The 22,804-nt window shown below is 34.4% G+C and overlaps 2 protein-coding genes across 2 annotated transcripts in view; one reads left to right on the top strand and one right to left on the bottom strand.

The window, feature by feature from the left end:
* LOC117794035 (eye-specific diacylglycerol kinase-like) overlaps positions 1-22,804 on the bottom strand; it is a 139,183-nt gene that overhangs the window by 46,960 nt on the left and 69,419 nt on the right. The gene's annotated exons all lie outside the window — the stretch shown is intronic.
* Positions 16,946-17,656, top strand: LOC117793990. The gene has a single exon (XM_034634457.1). The coding sequence runs from the start codon at positions 16,955-16,957 to the stop codon at positions 17,507-17,509; it is 555 nt and encodes a 184-aa protein (XP_034490348.1). The 5' UTR covers positions 16,946-16,954; the 3' UTR covers positions 17,510-17,656.

Below are 22,804 nucleotides of genomic sequence, written 5' to 3' on the forward strand. Positions count from 1 at the left end.
TGGTTACATACACGTATTCAAGTAGTTACAAGTCCATAAAAGGTGACAGTGTTGTTAACTGCCGAAAAGTATTTCACTTTTTCTTTTTTAAATTTCAATTACAGACAAACCCTTGAGGTCTCTGAGGTGAAAGTTTTCCATGGAAAAAATGCCATTTCTCTCCCAATTTATGTATAAGTTTGTGGGCCCATAGGGAATACGTGTGGAACAGAAGATACACTTTGAATTTTGGGTTAAGTTAAAATGACCATGGAGAAAAACTTTAAAGTTTTATTATTTTATATGCAGAAGCAACAGGATGTAATTCAAGGATTTCGAAAGTTTGCTAAGCAAAAATAAGGTCAGTAATAAAAGCGTATTTTAAATTGAAGCTCATTAAGGTAACCATAGGAAATTAGCTCACATATTTAGCCACAAAAAAATGAGAGCCAAACAACTTTTGAACTCAACAAAATTGTGACACATTTGGGATTAAACACACTAAAGTGACCATGGAGGAGAATAAAGTGAAAGTCCTTTCGCAAATTCAACAACAATTTATCGGAAATTCAGTGAGTTCAGTTTACTTAACAATGTAATGGGACCTGTTCTGGAACTTTTAACCGAAACTAAGCGTTACATGTTCATTATCGGAACCGGAAACATAACCGAAATACATTTTTTTTAAGACCCGAAACCCGAAATGCTTGTATCGCTAGGTTTTGGTTCATTTTTCCAAACAAAAAATTTTATATTCTGCTTTATATAAAAAAATAACAAAAGTGTTAACTTGCAAAGTCAATTAACCAATTTTAAAAATTTTTAAAATTGATGTGTTGTAACGAAACGTACTGATACTAGCACCGGAATCGAATGGAAAAAACCGAAATATAACTTTTTACCGAAATAGTTGTTTCGAGACATATTGTAACTGAGCCCGGATCCGATATTTGTTTCGTTTTGATTCCCTTATTTTAACACATTAATGTGAGCATTGAGGACAGCATACATGTCCATACATAAATGCATGTATGTATGTGTAGTTAGGGCTTTACAATCTGTTGACATCCGTACTTGACCAGATTTTTTTGTGGACTTAGCCCAATGCTCTTGTCCTTCTTGTGGCTGGTCAAAGGACACTGGACAAAGACAATATGCAATACTCAATGAATGTGAATCATGCCCAACCAGATTGAGGTTGCATCCACAAACAAAAGGAAACGAGCACCTAAGAGCTGACACTTCCGCAGGGGCATCCACACTTGAAGAAGAATCGCCCAAATGCTACAATCGAGAGAGAATCGATGCCAAGTTGTGGTTGTGGTTCTTGTGATTGTAGTTGTTGTTATTAGTGTTAGTGTTGCTGTTGGTGTTGCCTGCCTGACAAGCTACCTTGCTAGTGGAGCAGGTTAAGTGTGAAATTTTTGTGTCGCCATCGATTTGTGTATGCCACAAAAGTGCACCCAAGCGAAACGTTGCGTTTCATTTGCGTTTTACAATTATTGAAACTGACTGGTAAAATACACAGATACACACACACACACATACATACAGAGAGTGAGAATTAAAAGAGTTGAAATGCTGGTCGAAATGTTTTCATTATTTTTAAGCAAATTTTTTAATAAGCACTGCAATAAGTATTGAAAATAAATCTGACAGTTGATTTGACACATTTGACACTTCATTAATGACTATTTTAATTTGTATCATTGAGCGAGAAATTATTTCTGATTTATTAAAGGAGTAAAAATGAGTTAAGAGCAAGGCTGCAAAACTCCAAAATGTTGTTAAAGGTTCGGTTCGGCGGTTCGAACCATAGAGCAAGACATCGGTTCGTTTCGCTAATTGGTTTATACACCACCTGAACTCAAAGTTTCGAAACTTGGTTTAATCTCATAAAAAAAAATGTTTGTAATGTTATACATTTTTCTCTACATTTTGAACTATTTAAATTTTTCCTTTAAGAAATCAAATTTTGATGATAATTTAATTTTATTTGAAGATTTAAATATGACTTATTTTAATCCGAAGTCTCAAATAATGGCGTTATATTAGAAAACCATAAGATTTATGTAATTATTTTTTTTTTTGAGCCGAACCTTTTATTTTAGAAAGCGGTTCGGTTGATGTTCGGTTTCGCAAAGTAAATAATTTCAAGGATTCGGTTCATGATCCGGCTCAGGCTGCTTAAAAACCCGAACCGAACCGGTTCTACGATGTTCGGTTCAGAACCGGCTTGCAGCCTTGATCTAAATATATCAATTCATACCCTACAATGGAGAAATCTAATTGATTAAAGTAAGCTTAGACAGATGTGATTAAATATTCTGTACGAATATTGGCTATCATAAAGTTTTCAAATTTGTTGCCATATTATTATATACTAAAAGTGCTATATATTTAATTGCATATTTACAAATGAAGGTTAGGTTTTTATTATGCAATTGTCATCATGATAGAATAAAAAAAAATAGCATAACTATCAATCTATTTTTAAGTTGTATAGGGAATCTTCAAGCCAAACAATTTTCCACTTTATTTCATTCCATTAAATTCTCTATTTTGTTTTTCTTTCATTTCCTTATATTGCTATTTTTGTACATTTTACAGCTGTGCTTGGCCTGACAGCCTGAAAGTATGCAACTGGCATTGTCGTGGTGTCCCAGAGTTAACCCCAAGTAATATTCGCATCCTGAGTCAGGTCAGCAGCTGCTGACCGACATTTCATTTTGTTTGCCTTATGAATTTCGTGTTTGTTATTTCCTAAGCATCGACAAACACGCAGCACACAGAGCCCCGAACGGGGAATGGCAGGAACCTCGCTTAAGGGGAAAATTGTGGCAAGTAGGAATAGGGAGGGGAGGTGGTTTGGTTACAATGTACCTTTTAAATATTTAACAAGATTTTTATTGAAATAACATGAAACCTTTTTTCGTTCTATTTTTATGCTTGACTCTATTTTAATGCAGCTCAGACATCGTTTGACCCATGACATGATCGATTTTCCCAATCGACAGCATAATGAAAAAACGTAGGTCGCGGTATTTACCAATTATAGACAATTACCAATCCAAGTACCGCATTTTCCATGCTTCCCCAACTTTGCACTTTAAAGAGCACGAACTCCATTTTATAAGCGGATAAAATGTTGCCATATAAATATATATGTGTAAAAGCAGCTCACATATATATTTATATACTTTATGAGAGGGAGTGTGTGTGTACTCTGCTTAAAAAAAGAGACCGTTTTCTAAATTTGCAAATATTTATTCTTTAAAAAACACAACCATAATTGAAGATGTACATAAATTCATGGTCTTACCAATCGGTATTAACGCAATTTTTAGACGAAAAATCTATAATAATAATAACTTGGGAACTTATTTTTCTCAGTGTATGAGTGTACTTTTACTTATATTGTTGTTTATGTAGGATTGTACGTGTGTGTTTGTATTTGACATCCTTGTTGATTTACTCACATCAGGCACATCAACAGACAACTGTCTCCCTCGGTCTCTCTTTCTCTCTCCTTAACACTCTCGTCTTCGTTCTCTTTCTGGTACTATTAGTCTGCGTGTGGCAGCCTCTCAAGTGCCAAGGCATTAGGCATTAGCTATTGCATCAAATTGAACCTCATCTCTAGAGATAAACAAAGCAAGCACTTGCAATTATGACAGGCACAAGGCACGAAATGAATTTCATGGGCGTGAGTGGGCGTGGTAACAAGAGTGTAGCACATGGCATATAGTGTAGCATAAACGAGTTGGCAGTTGGCGACGAGGTGCTAAAGCATCTGCTGCTTTTACAGGGCTAAGAAGCTAGACAAAAAATTAGGCCATTTAACATGGGGCTGACAAAAAATACATCGAAACAACAACAACTAAAAGAGATTGTTAAGAAACTTGTCTAAAATATGTTAACTAGCTGCGGCAACAACTGGAAGCCGAAACATTCAAACGGCAACAGTGCGAGCCAAAAAGCATCAATTGAAATTCCTTAAGTAGTCTACAGATCTAATTCGCTATCTTTCCCACTCACTCTTCCTATCTCTCCCTGTTTCTGTTTTGAGCTGAGCTACCTGTTGCACAGGTGCTAAGTGCTTACACACATAACAACAGTAACAATAACAAATGGAAAACGTATCGTCAGTTAGACGCCGTTCGGTAATTTGAAACTTGTTATAAGCAAAGCGTTAATCAATTTTTAAGCAGCAGAAACAATAACAAAATCTCCAGGCACTTGTTGTTTATGTAAAATATAAAGAAAAATACAACAGCAAATGCAGCAACAACATACATGTTATAAAGAAAGAAACCAATTCACGAGGAAAAAAAGAAAAAGAAGAAGAAGCTAAACCAACAGAGTCTGAACTGAAATTTCCATTGATTCGACTGCAACTCGGTTCAGTTGTGCGGCAATTTTCAACTCGAGCGGTTCGAGGCAACACTACAATACACACAAACCCATATATATGTATATTTATATACCCAATCAACCTTTTTTAATTTTTTTAAGTGCATTTCCAAGTGTTGTTCAAAGTGGAAGAAAATCAAAAGTCCTTTTCAAAACAAATAATGTATTTGGCAAGATGTCGGAATAGCTGAGAGCACAAAATCATAAATTCCAGAATTTCTATTTTGTGTATTTTTTATGAGTATAGCGGCTATGCCTCATCTAGTCAATTGCATTAGTTTGACAATTACAACGCATCAATATAAATTGAAAAGAAATATAATGAACAGTTGTCTGTTCAAAGTGCTCAATGGTATTACTTTTTACGTTAAAAAACAAAAGAAAAATATCTTTAATTTACAATTTTAGAGTTGGGATTGATGTATTAAAATCATTAACAGTCACTAAGAAAAACGGAAATACAGTTGTGTGTTTCTTGTTAAAAGATAATAACTTCTATTTTTTAAAATTGCTGTTTATTATATTCATAACATTTGAAAAAGTTTTAAAAAGTCTCCTCTACTTAAATATCTTTTATCGTATTTATGGTCGGGGTTTCTATGTCTCCTTAAAATTCATCAAATAGATATCTTAAAATTTGACATTAATTTCTACACATATAACGTCAAAATATCTCTGATATAGTTATCAAGCCAGTTAAATAGATTTTGAAAAACAGGCCCTTAGAATATTAGAATTATATTTTTTTTTAAGTATTAAGCTTTTCTTTAAAAATAAATTTTTAGTATTAAGATAGAATTTACAAATAATATACAAAACCTAAAATTCCTGCGTATAAATCTTGCGTTTTTAAAGCATAAAATCACTACAAATTCAATAGAGGGCCGGTATTTCAATGTCTCCTTAAATTTTATGAAATAGATAAATTCAAATTTGACATTGATTTCTATACATTTTACGTCAAAATATCTGTTGTATAGTTATCAAAACCCTTGAATACACATTGAAAAACCGGCCCTTAATCTTGCAAAGTTTAATTTATTGATTTGTTTAAGTTTCAAAATAATATATTTTAAACTTCATAAATTAAGCTACAGAATAAGGACTTTTGCCGTCAAACTGTCGGCCGTCAGCTTAGTTACTTCATAAATATTTTCAATGCAATTCCTTTGTCGATTCTATCAAAGTATGCGCATATTCCGTTAGTTGGGTCTTTTAGCGAATTCAATATAATTTTACCAAACAAATTTTAGGCGGTTCTCTTTACTTAATTGTGTTGCAAGTTTTTCAGGTTGTTGAGCATGTTGCAGATGATGAAAAGCTCTTGGGAGGGATGCTGGAGGAGAACGAGATGTATTCAGAGAAGCAACGTTCAACTCGTTATCTACGGACCAAAAGCAACAATGAGCAGTAGTTTATTGTAGTATCTATTGGCCAAAGAGTCCAAGTTGTAATGCAATCAGCAACAGGCAGTGAAAAGCGGCAAAAACAGGCAGGCAACTTTTTCCATTAACACACAATAGAACCAAAGTCAACAATACAACACATATAACTCAAACACACACACACAAACACACACAGACTCCCACGCACCGAACTTACTAACCACTCATACACACATAAGTTAAACGTATATGTATGTATATGCTCATATGCTTGTGGGTAGAGTGAATTAATGAGCTCTCGACTTGAAGCTAAGTAATTTTGCATTTAATCTCATACTTTTGACTTTCCTTTACATATGCGCATTTCCACAGAAACGTCATCGTGTCCAAAAAGTGTAACTGGATAACAAGTGAAATTGTTTTCTAAAAGATATTCGATTTACTTAATTAAACAATATTCAAATGAATTGATTTATTAAGATGAGCATACGGACAGTAAATTTTGCACAAATTCGAAGAATTTTGCGATTTTGAGTTCAGGTCAAACCAACATTTATTTTTGGAACATATCGTCAACGTTTATTTAAGTCCATATTATCTAATCATAAAGGTTGATTGGCCTTGGGTTTGAGAAAGGCTTTAAAGCAAAGAAAGATAAAGTTTTTGATAAATGAATTCGAGGATAATTTAAGAGAATTTTTTTAAAAATAATTTCCTTTATGTCAAAGAATAGCGTCTCAGTTTTAAAAAGACGAAATCAAAGTTAAAATTTCAAAATGCTAAAAAATTGAAATACAAGAAAAAATAATTTTAAAATAAAAAAAATAGTACACATTATATAATTCATATTTAATAACTACAGTGTATTGGCTGACTGAAAGTTGATTTATTATTGTCAATATGTTAACAAGCAACAACACGAACAAAAATGGTAAAGAACAAAGGTTTGAAATTTATTATTAATATTAATTATTTTTTTTTTAGTTCATTAAATAGCATATATTTCCACTTGCTCTGTATGAAGTAGTTACATTTCGAAAGCTACTGCAAATATAGGCTTTTCCGCAGACACTCCGGACGTCTTTATGCCCTTACACAGCAGCAAGAGTACCGGCAGTCGCAATGCGAAAAAAGCAACGAAAATAAACAAATAAACAAAAACAAAAGTAGGCGGGTAAAGGCAACAAAGTCAAATCCAATAATTAAGCGCATAAAATGAGGATAATACGGCCGAAGGGGCAAGATAGTGTGTGTGCACTGTGTGACATGGAAGGACGAACGTGCAAATTCTATAATCATAAACAACACTTTGAGCGCATAACCAAGTGGAAGAATGTTCTGTGGCAGAACAGGCGGACCATAATTTAATTGCAAATTATGCGGCACAGTTTTGGCCAACTACAACCCAACGAGCCGTCAACGTCGCGACGGCTGTCAACACTAGTCGGCCACTTTGACGTCGCGGCTTATAAAAGTTTTTGCCTTGGTTTCTATTTCCATTTCATTCGCTGTTTTATTTTATTTACATTTCTTTTTTGGTTTGCATTGCAATAAAGTTTTTCGAGATTTATGCACATTTGAAATGGATCCATGCAGAACGAAGCAGGAGGAAAATGGGGTGGTTAGACAAGACAGCATTTTTGGGCGAAATATGCACTGAAGTAACACACTTCAATAAATTGGTACGAAAAAAACGATAGCGCCAAGTGGCAAAACTTTCAATTATAAATATAACTAAATTGTTTGCCACTTGTATCCGTTTCAGTTGCAATGCTCTGCTCTACAGTTGTTTTTACATCTTCTTTATTTTTATTTAGCGTAAAATTTGCGTTTTATTTCTATTTACCTTGCGATTTACAATCGCCGCTTAAAACTATGAACTGTTTTTCCACAGCTGCTGTCGGGCTTATTTAAGCTAATGAGAGTTTTTGAACTAAGTAATGGTCAAACCTGAGTGCTCACTAAATGCTAGTGAATGCATTTAAAACTGAAGAACATTTAGTTAACTGATAATACATACATTAATTTTTTTATATTTATATTTTGTACATTTTGCAACTAATTGCTCTTTGCCTTGCTATTAACAAGTGGCACTCAAAGTGCATGCTAGTCAAGCATAAAAATACCTCTATAAATTCAATCTGATCTGAAAGCAACTGTTATGAATAAAATGTATTTGTTTCTTTAATTTCGAGTACATTATGCTTCTAATTTAAGATTATCTTGTGATTTAGGTAATGAGCAGGTTTCATAACTGGTATAAAAACCAAGTTAAAATAAATCAGCTCAAATAGTTTTTTTTACTACTTTTATTGCATCCATCGTGTTTAAGAATTATTTGAGCTTTTTCAAAAATAAAAAAGCATTACAAAAAGTAATTCATATTAATATTGCTATAAAAATATGAATATCATTGATAATATTCATGATATACATTTTAATATTGCAACACCTATTAATAAGTATAAAAATAAAGTTATCATAATAAATATAACATGTCACTATCATGAGCATAAAATATTTAAATATTATTTGCAAACTAAGACTAACTGTTTAAGACAACTGGCTATCAAATGTAACGCCAATAAATACTTATGCACATTAAAATACTCTCACTCATATTTAAAAGGCTATTTATTAAATATTTGGAAATATAAATCTATCGAAAAGTGTGTTGTACTTTTAATTTATTAACATGCGCCTTCTAAAATGCATAACATCACTTTTTTGGGACACACACACTCGCACAGACACACAAGCATGTCATTAATGTACAACGCACAAAAGTATGCAATATTAATTTTTTTGCATTAAACGCTTGTTCCGCAGACTAACGTTACATTGAGTTTTGGAAGAGCATGCGAGTTATATGTGTGTGTGTGTGTGTCCGTGTGCGCAATAATTATAATGAATAAATAAACACACTCATTTCGCACACACTCGCACTACTAACTGAATTGTGGATGCACTCAAATCAGGGACTGGGGCTTCGACTTTGACACATTGATGCACTCCATGGCGTGACCTTCGCTTTGGAGCCTTATTTGCCACATGGCAATGTCGCAATGTGCAATGTGTTGTCAGCTGCATTTCGTGCATTTTAATTATTCATTCAGATTGAAACAAATCTCACATGAGTGATCATCATTATGATGATTACAGCTGGTGGTAAGCCGCAGCTCACAAAGCTAATAACGTTGTAAACATTTTGAACCGCCTGAACCGGTTCGCGAGTGTCAGAGCTGTCAAGTGGTCAGCGGTACGAAAGCGCTACAAACTCGAATTACTAATAACATGGCTTTCAATTAACAGAAGCGATAAATTGGTTATTGTTTCACAATTACAAATGATTTGCGTTGAGTTCAGTTAGGTTCGGTTCGCATTGAGGTATCAGATAATAATGAATTGTAAAATTCCTGTAACTAAAACTTAAATATACAAATTACATTTTGCAATCTAAAACATGATAACTAGTTGGTAAACTTATATTTGGTATTTGCTTGAATATCAGACAAGAGCAAAGTTTATAATTCCCGAAATCCAATCTGTTATCTTCGAATTTATCATACCATCTTTTCTGCAACTCACGAGGTAATAAAAAACACATTAACAAAAATTCATTAATTGTTTTTTTGAGACCTCAACCAAATCTGACAGATAATGCATTTAAGTTGGTCTAACACATCCTGACCAAAATTGGTTCAAATCGGTCCACTATAATAAATAGCTGCCATAAGAACGGTCGGTTAAAAATCACATTTTAGACAGAAAAAAATTTTATTTTGAGATATCTCAACCAATCTGACAGATAGTGCATTTAAATTGTTCTTTAACATCCTGACAAAATTTGGTTCAAATCTTATTAAAATATCATACAGTTGCCATAGGAACGATAGCTTAAAAATCACGTTTTAGTTTGAAAAACTATTTGGTTTTTTTTTAGATATCGCAATCACTCTTAACGATAATGCATTTGAGTCAGTTGTATACATCATGAGCAAGCTTTGGTCAAAACGGTTCACAATATCTTATAGCTGACATGGTAACGATCGGTCGAAAATCAAGTTTTAGAACGAAAAAATCTTTTCTTTGTAGATATCTCAATATGACAGAATGTGAATTAAAGTTGGTCTTATGCATTTCGACCAAACATTATGCAAATCGGTTGACTATATCATATAGCTGTCATTGGAACAACCACTCAAATCCGTCAATGCCTCAAATCGTCGGCGTGCCCACCGGCTTTTAACTGCCTGAGCACAGGGTAACCTGCTTTGATGTAATTGTGAATTAATTTTTAAATTTGGAGTATGCTTATTAATAACCTTCTTTCAAAGTATCAATATCTGAAGCATATGAAATTCAAAAATTTCTGATATCTTCCAAAAAAAAAAATCTCTTTACGAGGTAAAAGTCTAGTGACGAAAGTCTTTCCATTCCCCAAAATTTCTGATATCCAATTTTGTTACGAACAACATGCAATTTAATATATAAATTAAAAAAAATATATATAACTTGAAAATAAAAATTACATTCGGGACTGCGTAAAAAATAATTTTTATATAATTAAATTCGTAAAGTCGCCGAACCGTAAAATAAACACAAAGCGAAATAAAAAGAGGAAACTATAAAATTGAAAATTGAATACTACAAAACACATACAGTTCGGCTTATGACGGATTTTAGAGGGTTTCAGGGCATTGGACTTGTTGACGTTTGTGGCTAATTAAAGTTTGCTGGCTGCAGTCCCATTTTGCAATGACTGTTGTAATTAATCTCAACATAAATTTGCACTCGCACTCGCACCAGCAACAGGCAACAGTTAGCTGGAGCAAGGAAGTAAACCGGGTCCACGACCGACCATCCATAAACAGAATTGACCTTGCCCGGACGCCGTCTCTCGCTCTCCCTTTCAATTGTGCTGTGGCTTTCTCTTCATATCTGATAGGGCAGAGGCTCAACTGTTGCAATGTTGCCAATGCTGACCCAATTTTTCACCTGGCTCATGGGCAACGCCAATAAATTGTGCGTCTCTTATGGACAAGGGCCAAGCCATTTAATGGCCATGTCCGACAGTTTGGACTTTAATATTTGTACGTAGTACATCAAAGTCGGAAGGTTCGAGTGATTAAATGAAATTTACGAGTGCCCGCCCCATTCGTTGTCCCCCATTGGGATCTGCGAGGCGCCATACACAGACAGTTTTGCATAGGCGCTGTCAGAGATTGATGGGCCATGTTTTGTCTTGACGGCGGCGCGGGAATTTAACAGGAGAAACACCAACAACGGGAACAACAGTGACAGCAGTGACAAAAACAACTACAGAGAAACAGCAGCCATAACAATAACAAGCTGATGTAATGAAGTAGCGTACGTGGCGAATGCGTAACATTTATATACTTGTATATGAACCCCCGACAATGAGCGCTACGAGATGGGATAATAACTGGCCATCCAGGACATTCTGTGGATCATATAGGTGCTGTCCCAGACTTGGGACATGTTTTATGAGAACATGAGCAATTATATGCGTTGCATATATATGCAATTAAATGGTTAGATGAGGAAATCGCGACGAAAAACGACGACGATGACGATGACAATAACTATCTAGCTTATAATTATACAGGCAATTGCATAATGTTCCATCAAACATTTTCAACTTAAACCGAAATTAAACACTAATCGCATAAAAGTACTTTGATTTAACAGCCAACAAACGAGACTGATTACGAAACCCAAATTAAATTAAAATGCAAAGGAAGAAATTTCTTTAAAACAAAGCCGAACAAGTTTTATACAAAAGATTGTTTTGTTACATTGTAAGAAGTCAGAGCAGCATGCATTTTTGAAAAGAAAAAATTTGAAAATTTAATGAAATACAAAAGTGAATACAAAGTAACCATGCAAATTTTAGAAATAATGTTTAGAGTAGCAGAAATGGGGGAAAAATCAGAACAACAAAACTATAAAACGTGTAATTAAGATATATAAACAAAAATATAAAACAAAAACTAAACTTATGGAAGAAAATGGGTAAGCACAAATAAGGAAAGTCCGAAATTAAAAATATTTTATTAAAATCTTCTCATTTTGGCCATTGTTTGTTATTGCAGTTCAATAGTTTGGTTCAGTTTAAAAACTGTAACAACAACCAGCAAAATGATAAAAAAAATGTGTACTGTTCAATCAGAGTCCAGTATTGAAAGAACCTTTTTTCCCTAATACTGATAAGATAAATTTTTAGAATTTTTGTAAACTAAATGATTTTTTTAATTGAATTGGATAGTTTTTATTTGCCTTGTATCCTTATTTTTTTTTTTTTCTTTGAATTATATTCGTAGTTTTTCTTTGTCATTGTTATACTTACAAGGTAACAAAGTAAACTGTTTTATTTAGAAATTAAGTTTACTAAGTCAAGTTAATGTCTTTATCAACTTCAATAGTTTTTCTTTCTCAACTTTATAGTCATGCAACGGAACTGAATGCGAGAACGCAGCCAATAGACTGTAACAATTATGCAGGCAATAACAGAGCACACATTGGTATGACTCGGAAATAAATATAACGCGATGATGGTCCAAACAGCACATGACAGGTCTACCCAGAGAGCACATCATGGCAGCGTTGACAAACCGAGTGGATCTGCCACCGTGATGTGGCAGTTGAGTTGGATCTGGGCACCAAGGGGATGGTATAGACGACCCTCATGTTTATGAGCTGCATTGGCGACGCGATGACAGCTGACAGTGGCATCGCACACTCTCGCATCACTGCCCCCCGAGACTCGCTCAACTGGGCATTGCTTCTTCTTATACTCTAACCGAATGACAGGGTTTTATACAATTCTCAATATATGCTGTAAATATTAATGGAAATGCCTCTCTATCATTGAAATTGATAAGGGTAAAGAGTTTACAAATTATCACACTGTAAGTTATGTTGATCTATCGCAATCAGGGAATAGTACCGGAACCGATACTGCAACCGTTAACCCAAATAAATTCAATTTCAAGAACCGAAAACCAAAACGTTTGTCCCAGTACGGTTTCGGTAAAATTTTTCAAAAATAATTTGTTATTTTCTATACGTATGTAAATCCTTGCCACAAGGTCTGTCTCCAGTAGGCCCGGATATAAAAATTCCCGTCAAACTTCAAATACAAAAAAACAAAAAAATTCCTGCAGCTGTTTTTTTTCGAACCTTTATACTAAAAAATAGCTTATAAATTTTGTTAGGTTTTTCTAGATTTTACTGCAATGGGATCAGATCTACTTTTGATTTTATTGAAGTAAAAATATTAGGGCAACTGCAACTGCTTCTGAGCCTTATAGAAAAAAAAAATGGCAATCATATAAAAGGGTATTCATAATTCGCACAATTTTGGATACGTATAATTTTTTGTTATTCTTTTTTATATGATGCATATACAACATATCTTATAAGACTGTATGAAGATGCAATAACCGTTTTCGCTTTAATTCAAGGATATTCGTTGGTGTATTGGTGTGGTATTATGTATGTGTGTATTTGTAGGTTAGTTTTTATGAGCCAACAGACATTTTATTGCATGTGCCGGGCAGCGCACTGTCTGAGGTTATTAAAGTTTCAACATTGGTGTCAAGTCTCATTGCCTGCGGCTGCTGCTGATGATGCCAACGAGATGTGAGTGTGTGGATGTGGATGGGGATGTGAATGTGCATGTGTGGATGTGTGTAGTGTGAGTGTGTGGGTGTAAGTGTATGCTTTATTTTATTGCTGAAAAGTGCAATCATAAAACGTTCAAGGCCCCCCATGCAGTGCAGCGATAAGAAATGGCAACAACGATGGTTGCCCGGCAATCGGCGCAATCGGCCAAACGGCCATCAACTGTGGCGGCAACAGGGAGAGAGGAGTGTGCATTAGAGTTGGCACTTATGTGGCATACTTTTAGGCGCTTGACACTCAAATGGAAAAACTGAATATTGGCATTTTTGTCGATGTTCTCTGTATTCCTCCTGTGGGACAAGGAAGAATAAGGCAAATCAACAATAAATAAAAACAGCAACAAGAAAAACGACTGTTAAATCGTCTCGCAGGCAGGCAAAACAATTTGAGCCATCAATCGACCAACTAAAAGCCCATAAAAGCTTATTGAAACAAATCACGAACAACAACAATGACAACAAGCACTCAAAATGTGAAATAAAAGCAATCCAAATAGATCAATTTTACACTGGAAAATGAATGAAGGCGTTTCGGGCAGCAGAGACACTTGTAGACCATCAAATACGAGTAATAGACAAAAACATTATAACGAAGGCGGTGAAAACAAGGACTCAGCCTCAAGGAACAAAAAAAAAAAGCGACTTCCAACAATCCACGCAGACAGTAAATGCTAAATATAGTATGGGCCAAAGGTCACAGCTGAAATACTCTTGAACCCCAAAAACAAAGCGAATAAATGCAATTGCTTTTCGTGAGAGACTCGCAAATTTCGGCAAATATTTGGTACAATTTCGTATATTAATCGAACAAATGTATGAATTTTTAGAGCAAATAAAGCTGAAGCTCATCGTTTATTTAGTTTGATAAATTTGTAAGCATTTGGAATTAAGTAACTTTTGGATAATAAACATTAATTTTATTTGCGGGGACAATAAATACCTACTTGACTACTCTGTTTTTTCTTTTTTTTAATACAAAAAATCACTTTTTATAGATACTCTAAAGGAGCGTGAAATATATGTTAATGTTTATTTTTTAACCAAATATATCATGACTTTGTAAGGAAAAATAACACTCAACGAATTTTCATTATTTTCATACAATATTTTATATTTAAGTAACTCTAAGCCAAAAAAAAACATTGTTTTTAATTTACTCATTTAAACATTAAAACATATGCAAATTATTTTACAACTGAGTAGATCAACTAAAAAAAACAATTGTCTACCAATTGTCCACAAATTAGCATAGTTAAAATTTAAATAATAACGTTTCAGATTACATGAATATTTAGATGATCTTAAACTTTCATGGACTGATTGCAGATTGAGTTGAAGCTTGGTATGTGGCCCTAACAAGTCGTAGAACCCTTTTCCCTTAATTTGGTACACAAAACCAGCAAAGTAAATGGATAAAGTAGCAGAATCAAAAAACCAAAAAATCTTCCAAAAATACGAAGCAAAGAAATAAAACAGTCGCAACAGCCACAACAATCACAAAAGCAAGAGCAGATACAAAAACAGAAACAGAAGCTCCGTCCAATCAGACAGACGGAGAGACAACTTGACGGCCATTTGCATTGCTTCTTATTGCTCTGGGGTTATAACTGTACATGTGTGAATGTCGGTGTGTGTGTATGTGTGTGTGTATTTGTGTGTTAAATTGAATTGAAAATTGAGTGAAGCAGTTTTATGATGTTGCTTTGTATTATAAATCAACAGAGAAAGACACGCGTAATTTGTGTAGTTATTGTTGTTGGTTTTGGGCGTCTGATAAAGACATAATAATAATAACAACAACAAGATAAATCAACCGCCTAGTATGCTATGCTGCAAATTGAAGGGGAAAATGTGAAATGAATGCGAAAAGCCAAGTCAATGTCATAGAGACTGTTGCTGCTGCTGATGTTGGTAAGCCAATGCAAATATTTGCTGGAAAATAACTCGTAAGTAAATATGAAAATTGAAGCGACAACAGCAACAACAACAGACTGAATGGCCAAATGTCTGTGTGTGTGTGTGTGTGAGTGTGTGTGTTCATGTAAGAGACAGGGAATGTGTGTATGTCAACAAAGGACATTTCATAGAAGATGGCAGCTGGTGACAAAAGTGGTCATTGTTGCTACTTGTGTATTTGCTGTTGTTGTTGTTGATTTGGTGTCACAGCAGCCGCCACTTTGCATGTTGAATGCGAACGCAATATGAAGACGGCAACACAAACAGAACCGGAAACCGGATAAGGGATAACGGAAATGTATCCTAGATGTAACTGTAACGGAAATCTGTTATAGATGTGTCCAAAGCCTGACTAAGCGAATTCTAATTAGCTATATAAACAAATAAAAGTTTAACAATTACCAAACTACAAATACAGATATCACTCTCTCTCTCTCTCTTTTCCTCTCCCTTTATTTTGTTTTTATTTTTTTTTTTTGTCTGTTATTGGCAACTCATGATGACGACGTCGATAATTTTGATGATAATGCTTACTGAAGAGTTGGGTAAAGTGAAGCTGAGTTTTGTAACTTATTGTTGTTGTTTTGTTAACTGTAGCCTAAGTAAATAAGCCCCACCCAGCTTCTCTCTCGTCCCGATTTCCTAAATCCACACTGTGTTTATTTAACTTTTTTGTTTCGTCTTTGTGTTTAAAAAGCTGACGATTTTGGTTTTCGGGATTTGTGTGAGAGGTCAAGCGTTGTGATTACAATTTACAGTGTTTTATTGATGCTCTAATATGCTGTACTCAAACAAATGTGAATTACAGACTTGTGTTTATATCTGTAACAATTATTTTTAAATTATTTGCATTGCTAATCAAAACAAATTTTATATATCTTTCAAATATAAAGACTTTATAATTTAAAAGAATATGTATAAGGGTAGCATGTTGATATTTTGACTATTTTGGATTATTTCATTGCTCCACAACAAGTCAGTCTACGGGGTATCTATTAGTCGCGTTTAATGATATGGCTGTCATATTTGTTCGCCGCTGTATTTGAATGTGGCAATTAAGTAATGACAGCGCCAATGACAGCTCCAATAACTAAGACATTTAAATCCATATTATATTTTAACAAAATTAATGGCATTAAAAATCACTTAAATAATCATTAGAGCCCAATGGCATGGCTCTAATTGAATACTGAATCAATAATTAACTAACAATTTCTCATTTGCTAATACATTATGAAAGAAAAAAGACGTGTGCTTCAAGCGCTGATGTTTCTCGCAATTCTACAGCTTGGCAAGCAGGTGAGTTCTTATGACAATTGGTGATTATTTAAAGAATTTAAAGTACAAGCTTACGAATTAATAGTGTTGCTTGGTATGAACTCTTTTCAAAAGTCCAAAATACAATTAAAATCGGTTCCATGATATTTATGATTTCCTTGAAACACAAGAAATTCTCAATAAACTCAGAGGATGAATTGAAAAATCGGGGTGACGACTGCAATTCTATTTACTTGCATGCCATTAATTCTCATATCCTCAATGCTTTTACAGTACTGTTATTTAATGAAGCCATTGAACTTTTCGCTCTGGGATACGCCCAACTATGGGCTAGTGATGAAAATGCACGTGAGAAACAATTCGCTGTCGTCGGTGACAACGGTGCGTAAGGAAGTTGCGATACCGATGTGGCATTTAGTTCTCTTGCAACATTCAACTAGACGTCGCAGTAATACACGTGTGGAACAACCTCGTACACTCTACAATTCGTCAGTAAGAACTTGCGAGTTCTGGAAGTATATTAAACGTGTTAATGCTTGGAATAATGCAGCCAAATTGATGCTCTCGGGTGCTGGAAGCAACATGAGTCTCGCCTGTCCACTCAAGCCAGGCATCTATACGATGAATGTGATTCAAATACCACCCGATACGGCCATATTGAAGTTTATGTATCAACCAAATACCATTTACACTGTCCTAGGGACCGTTTACTCCGTCAATCCCAAAGATGGCGTCACACGACATCCCATCTGTCATTACGAGGTGAATACAACCATTCACAAGACGTGTTGATGTGTTGTCACAATGCAACAGGCAATCGGATGGAAGATTTCAAATATTCTAAAGCTATCCTAAAGCAGTAGAGATTCTGTCTGTTTCCTTAACTTTTCACGTATTTAAGGACAATCCATATTTTTTTCTCATCTTAATTCATTGCGTTATATTATACTTTATTCTATAAACATTATAGTTTCTTTTGGAATTTTATTCCAGGGTATTTAACCTCTTCTCGGCGACCCCGAAGATAATTGCACATTTTCTATTTTTTTTTTCTTGATTTTTTTTTTCTATTTTCTAAAGCTGCAATTAAAACGGACAGCGTACAAATAAAATGCAATGTCTAATTGTCAGTGTGATAAAGTGGGGGATACATTGGGGTGCTTAATTGTTGGGATGAGGGAGGGGGAAGAGCAGACAGCAGGTGCGGCCGCATGTGCGTGTCACACGTCAGCAAAAGATTTTTTAATTAAGTGCGAAAGAAAGCGCAAAAACTGCGACTGAAACAAAAACGGACAGAAATAAAATTAAAAATCTCAAGTGGGCAGCGATTTGGAAAAAACGTGTTTTATTCTAAAACGTTAAGCCCCATGGAAGACACTGTAAACATATAATTTGAAGTTCTTTACAAAAACTATTTGTATTTAATGTTCTGGTTTTTATGGAATTCAAAGCTGATATATCTAAATATATGCATATGTATATACCAAATATAAATGTTGATAATTTTTTTTTAAATGATAACGATTATTAAAAAAAAAAAACAGTTTTTCGTTTTCTTGTGAAACTATTTTCTAGAAATAATTGTTTTAAAGTTATCTCTTCAGTATCCATATTACTATTAACATAAGAATTAATATATCCCCCATTTTCCGCCCACTGCAGTAAAATAATAATGATCAGTTTTGTTAGTGTCATAAATATTATTTATAAAAAATATATTTAAAAATTGTAGATGATGTTAATTTCAAATATTTTTCGAACGAGGAAGTCTACCGAACATGTAAATTTGTATGTTCTACTCTGAAAATACGACTGGCTTTCACATGTTGTGAAAATTTGTTCAATGTTAATAAAAAACAATAAAGAACAAATATTCAAAGCTGAGTTTTCAACTGATCGAACGAAATACGAAAATGTTAGTTTAGTTCAGTGTCCAAATAAGGCTAAAATATACTTTTTCTATCACATGTCCTACGAAACAATATTTTGAAAGCCTACTTTATCCTACTTTTGGACATTACTGGCTTAGTTTCTTCAAGTTAAACAGGAGTCTGTCAAGCAATGAATTTATGAAAAATCTAAAACGATTACTCAAATTTTAATGATATGGTAGTTGGCCTCGCTGCTGCCAAAGCGCAACTGTTGGGACTTACAACATCGTCATCGTCATCGTCAGTGTGGCAATCTGAGTGCCTGGACACGCCTAATTGCAGCAATCATATTTAATGCAGCATTTGCATATGCATTTTTATTTACATTTGCATTTGCATTTGCTGTTGCCGTTGCAGTTGCAAGTCGCATGAGGCACGCACAGAAGACTGACGCACGATTTGCGTGATCTATTTACCTGGAAGGCACACTCTATACAAATTTATACAAAATTTAAATTTTTCAAAAAAAGAAATGAAAACTAAAAGTTATGTACTGGACATGGGGCAGTTGCAACAAGGCGAGGCAATAAAACTCAATTAGCTGCAGCTGACACAAATAATTCAATGCATATTTCGAAGTGGTGGGTGAGTTAAGTAAAAGGAGAGTCTAGTAAAAATGAGCGTGACTGATTTAGCAGATAAATGTACAGTGGCAGAGAACGCTGAGTTAAAGTTAAAATAAAAATAAAGCAGCTTTGCAACATGGCGCACGCACAGACAAACGGTGAAAGGCCCAAAGCTAACGTCAAATCCAAATCGAGAGACAAAGACAAAGTGAATTCCCTAAGGCTATCCGAAAGGTTGCCACGCTGGCCGAAGGGTGTGCGGGGATGCAGGAGTGCAGGGGTGCGGGGGTGTGTTAGTTGGACTTTAAAGGATGTGGCAGGGTTTGGCATGAAGCGTGGCACAGGCAATTGGCATAAAATATGCGCCGCTTGCATGCCACAGACTTGTTATTAAAACATAAAATTTGCATGCAGGGCGCAAAGCTAAACGACTCAACCAGTCCCCACGACCACGCCCATTTGAGGCACGTCAAGGCATAAATACGTGCCCACAATACATGCATGTACATAACATATGTACATAAGTATCTATCCAAGTATATAGACTAAATACATATTTAGTCAGGTGTATCAATGTAAGTATATTTTTTTAATGTGACAGCAACAATTTTTGACTGCTGAATTATGCAAGCCACAACAACAACAGAAGTGGTAACATCGAAAAAAATAAATAAAGAAAAACAAAGGAATAATCTTAAATTTCGTGCGTTATTTACGGATAGCAGTTAAGATTTTTGCCACCAGATATGGCAAGCATCGTTTTCTAAGTTGTTGTTAACTTACGGATGCTAAGCTGTGTCTTACAGTTATTATAGTATATACTGTACTTTTGGCCAATTTTCAGTGCTGGTTAGCACAGTGAGAAATTCAAATTTCCAAGAGAGAAATGAAAATATAGAACGCGAAATTTCTGAGACCAAAATACTATAGCTAATTTGATATCAAGATTTTTGTCTAAAGACTTAGAATTTACGTCAAGAATCATAAATTCTTCAAATAATGAAAACATTTTGATTGCATTAGAAGTATTTTTTGTGTGTTTTATCTTTAAGTTGTCCTATTTAAAAAATGAAATATTTAAGACAAATTCTCTTGATTTTACAAATCAATTTTTAAAAATTGTCAGTCTTCTTGCTATTATTGTTTGTTAAAAATTCTATAGTTTTTGCAATTACAACTAAGTTAATGTAAGTTATGAATTAGATAAAATTGCATCATTGCGACAGAGAAGTGTTCTGTTGCCTAATGGTCGTTGTTCACCTTTTGGCCAGCAGCGGACACGTTAACCAACATTTTACAGTTTCTATCGACTGCCATGGCAACAAACTTTGGCCTGCAGATCGAATAGCCGCAACCAGCAAAGTGCAACCACTAACTGACAACTGGCAACTGTTCAATGCAGATGCAAGGACAAAGGGTAAGGTCAACAGTGTCCTCCATGCTGCAGGATACTTGACTAGGACTAGAGTGTAGCAGCTGCTGCAACATGTCTCCCGTTTGAGGCATGTACATACAGATTGCAACAGTGTAATTTAAATTTTTCAATTTTTGAAATTCGGGTAATCTCAACTCAATCTCAATCGTATTAGCTTCTTAAGATCGTTTAAACCAGCTTATCAGAGTGTTTTTTAATGCAAATACTTTAATATTGATCTAAATTTCTGCTTTATTTGTTTTATTTGCTTTAATTTAAGCTTTCTACAAATTTCACTAATGAGCTATAATTGCCAATTATTTCGCAGCTACCTTAAGAATCGAATGAAATTATCATAATAGTCAATTAGCATTCATCTGTACATTCACTCAGTTAAGCTGCATCATTTTAATTGACTAAAAATATCACCTAAGAAGCTTAATCCAATTAGTTGCTTTAAGAAGCTACCAATTAGTTTCTTTAAGAGCTACAACTACTCAATGCTTGCTATGGCAATTGCGTACATATAAGCAACTCAAAAGTATTAGCAAAAATAATTTAAAAATGCACAATAATGAACTTTAAATTGTTTAATTGACTGCATGTGTTTCCAAGCCTGCCCTCATTCAATGTTTATTCCATATCATGTAGTTTTTAAGGATATTTGCTAAAAATAGTCACTTAATGAGCTTTGCAGCATTCAAACGATTTCACAAATACTATTAGGGTGTTCACTTCACAGTAAGCATCTCTTTACATTTCAGTCCTGCCCAGGAATTTGTATTTCAGTTTTATAATTTGGTTTGAAAATGTTTGAGCTTCCAGGTACTCTAGATGCTAGAGTTGACGATCTACGTACAAAAGTTGCCGGTTCAAATTTGGAATCTCTTTCAATGTTTTTTATTTAGTTTTATCCGATGCGCGCTTTATGAACAATTTATATACATATGTATAAAATATGAAAACACCGTTAATTTTTTGTTGTTTCGACTTGCAAAATAATTTGTGGGTTGCATTGTAAAATTTTCATACAATATAACAAATGCTTTTGTGTCGTAACGTCACTAAACAACTGTTGTCAAAACTTTCACACTAAAATATGCCAAAAATACTAACTTTCGATTAAAAGTATCGACTTTTTTTTATCATCTTTAGATGGGCAGTTGTTGTTGTGACGTCTGTGCACATGTGCTCACTGCCATGCTGCCACTGTCAAGTGAAAAAACTATATATATTTTAATGTGGGACTTGCTTAAGGAATTATTATATGATGCATTGAAGACAGTCCAACTGATTCCACTGAATTTTTCAAATCAACTGTGAGAACCCGAGCGCTGGCCACGTGTGCAGTTTGTAGTCTTACCAAGAAATTCATCAGCGTCACTCACACAAGCTGCCGTTGCCCTGTTGCATTTCCCTTGCAGAGGATATTATGATATTGTCAGAAAGCTTGTAGCCCTTTAAAAGAGGACTGAATAAAAATATTTATAGATGTAGATTAAACTGAATCTATATACATGTATATTAGTTTTCTCTTTACCCACTTTTTTAGGGGCTCACTGCAAACATTTTTTTAAATAACTTTTAAAGACACGATCAATTAAATATCAAAGTTTAGTATGAAAAACTTTCATGTTTTTTGAAGTATCTCAACTATTCTCACTAATTGTGTATTTGTGTAATTACTATAGTAACGAAACGTCGAAAACATTAACATTAATTAATTAACATTAACAACATTAAGTATAATAAACTGTGTTGTTTCTTGAAGTAACTCAACTTATCTTACGGCTTGTTTATTTGATATTGTCTTAGTCATTCTGAACGATTTTGAACTGTTATAGCATAAAGGAATGATCACTAAAAAACTAAGTACTAGGCTCTGTAAGCGTACAAAATGTTCGGCGTGCCAAAGATGCCTTTTTTCCTTGTTGTTTTTATTGTTTCTTTATTTTTGCTGAGGGAAGTCAGCGCTTTAATCCGCTTGAGCTGATTAAATTGGCTGGCAATCGCTAGCAAGCGCTGACTCTGCATGCTGCACAATTTAACGATGATGCAAATGCGAAAAGTGCATGGCAAAGACTGTTTAGCATACGCCTTTGCATCCGCCTTCGCCTAAAAGTATGCAGCATATTTTTTACACTCCCATGCGCTTATTTTTAATTATCCTGGCGCA

The sequence above is a fragment of the Drosophila innubila genome, chromosome X, assembly GCF_004354385.1.
Source record: "Drosophila innubila isolate TH190305 chromosome X, UK_Dinn_1.0, whole genome shotgun sequence".
Lineage (NCBI taxonomy): Eukaryota > Metazoa > Arthropoda > Insecta > Diptera > Drosophilidae > Drosophila > Drosophila innubila.

Excerpts from the sequence above, each read along its gene's own strand:
- LOC117793990 (XM_034634457.1), top strand. The coding sequence starts at position 16,955 with ATGCCATTAATTCTCATATCCTCAATGCTTTTACAGTACTGTTATTTA.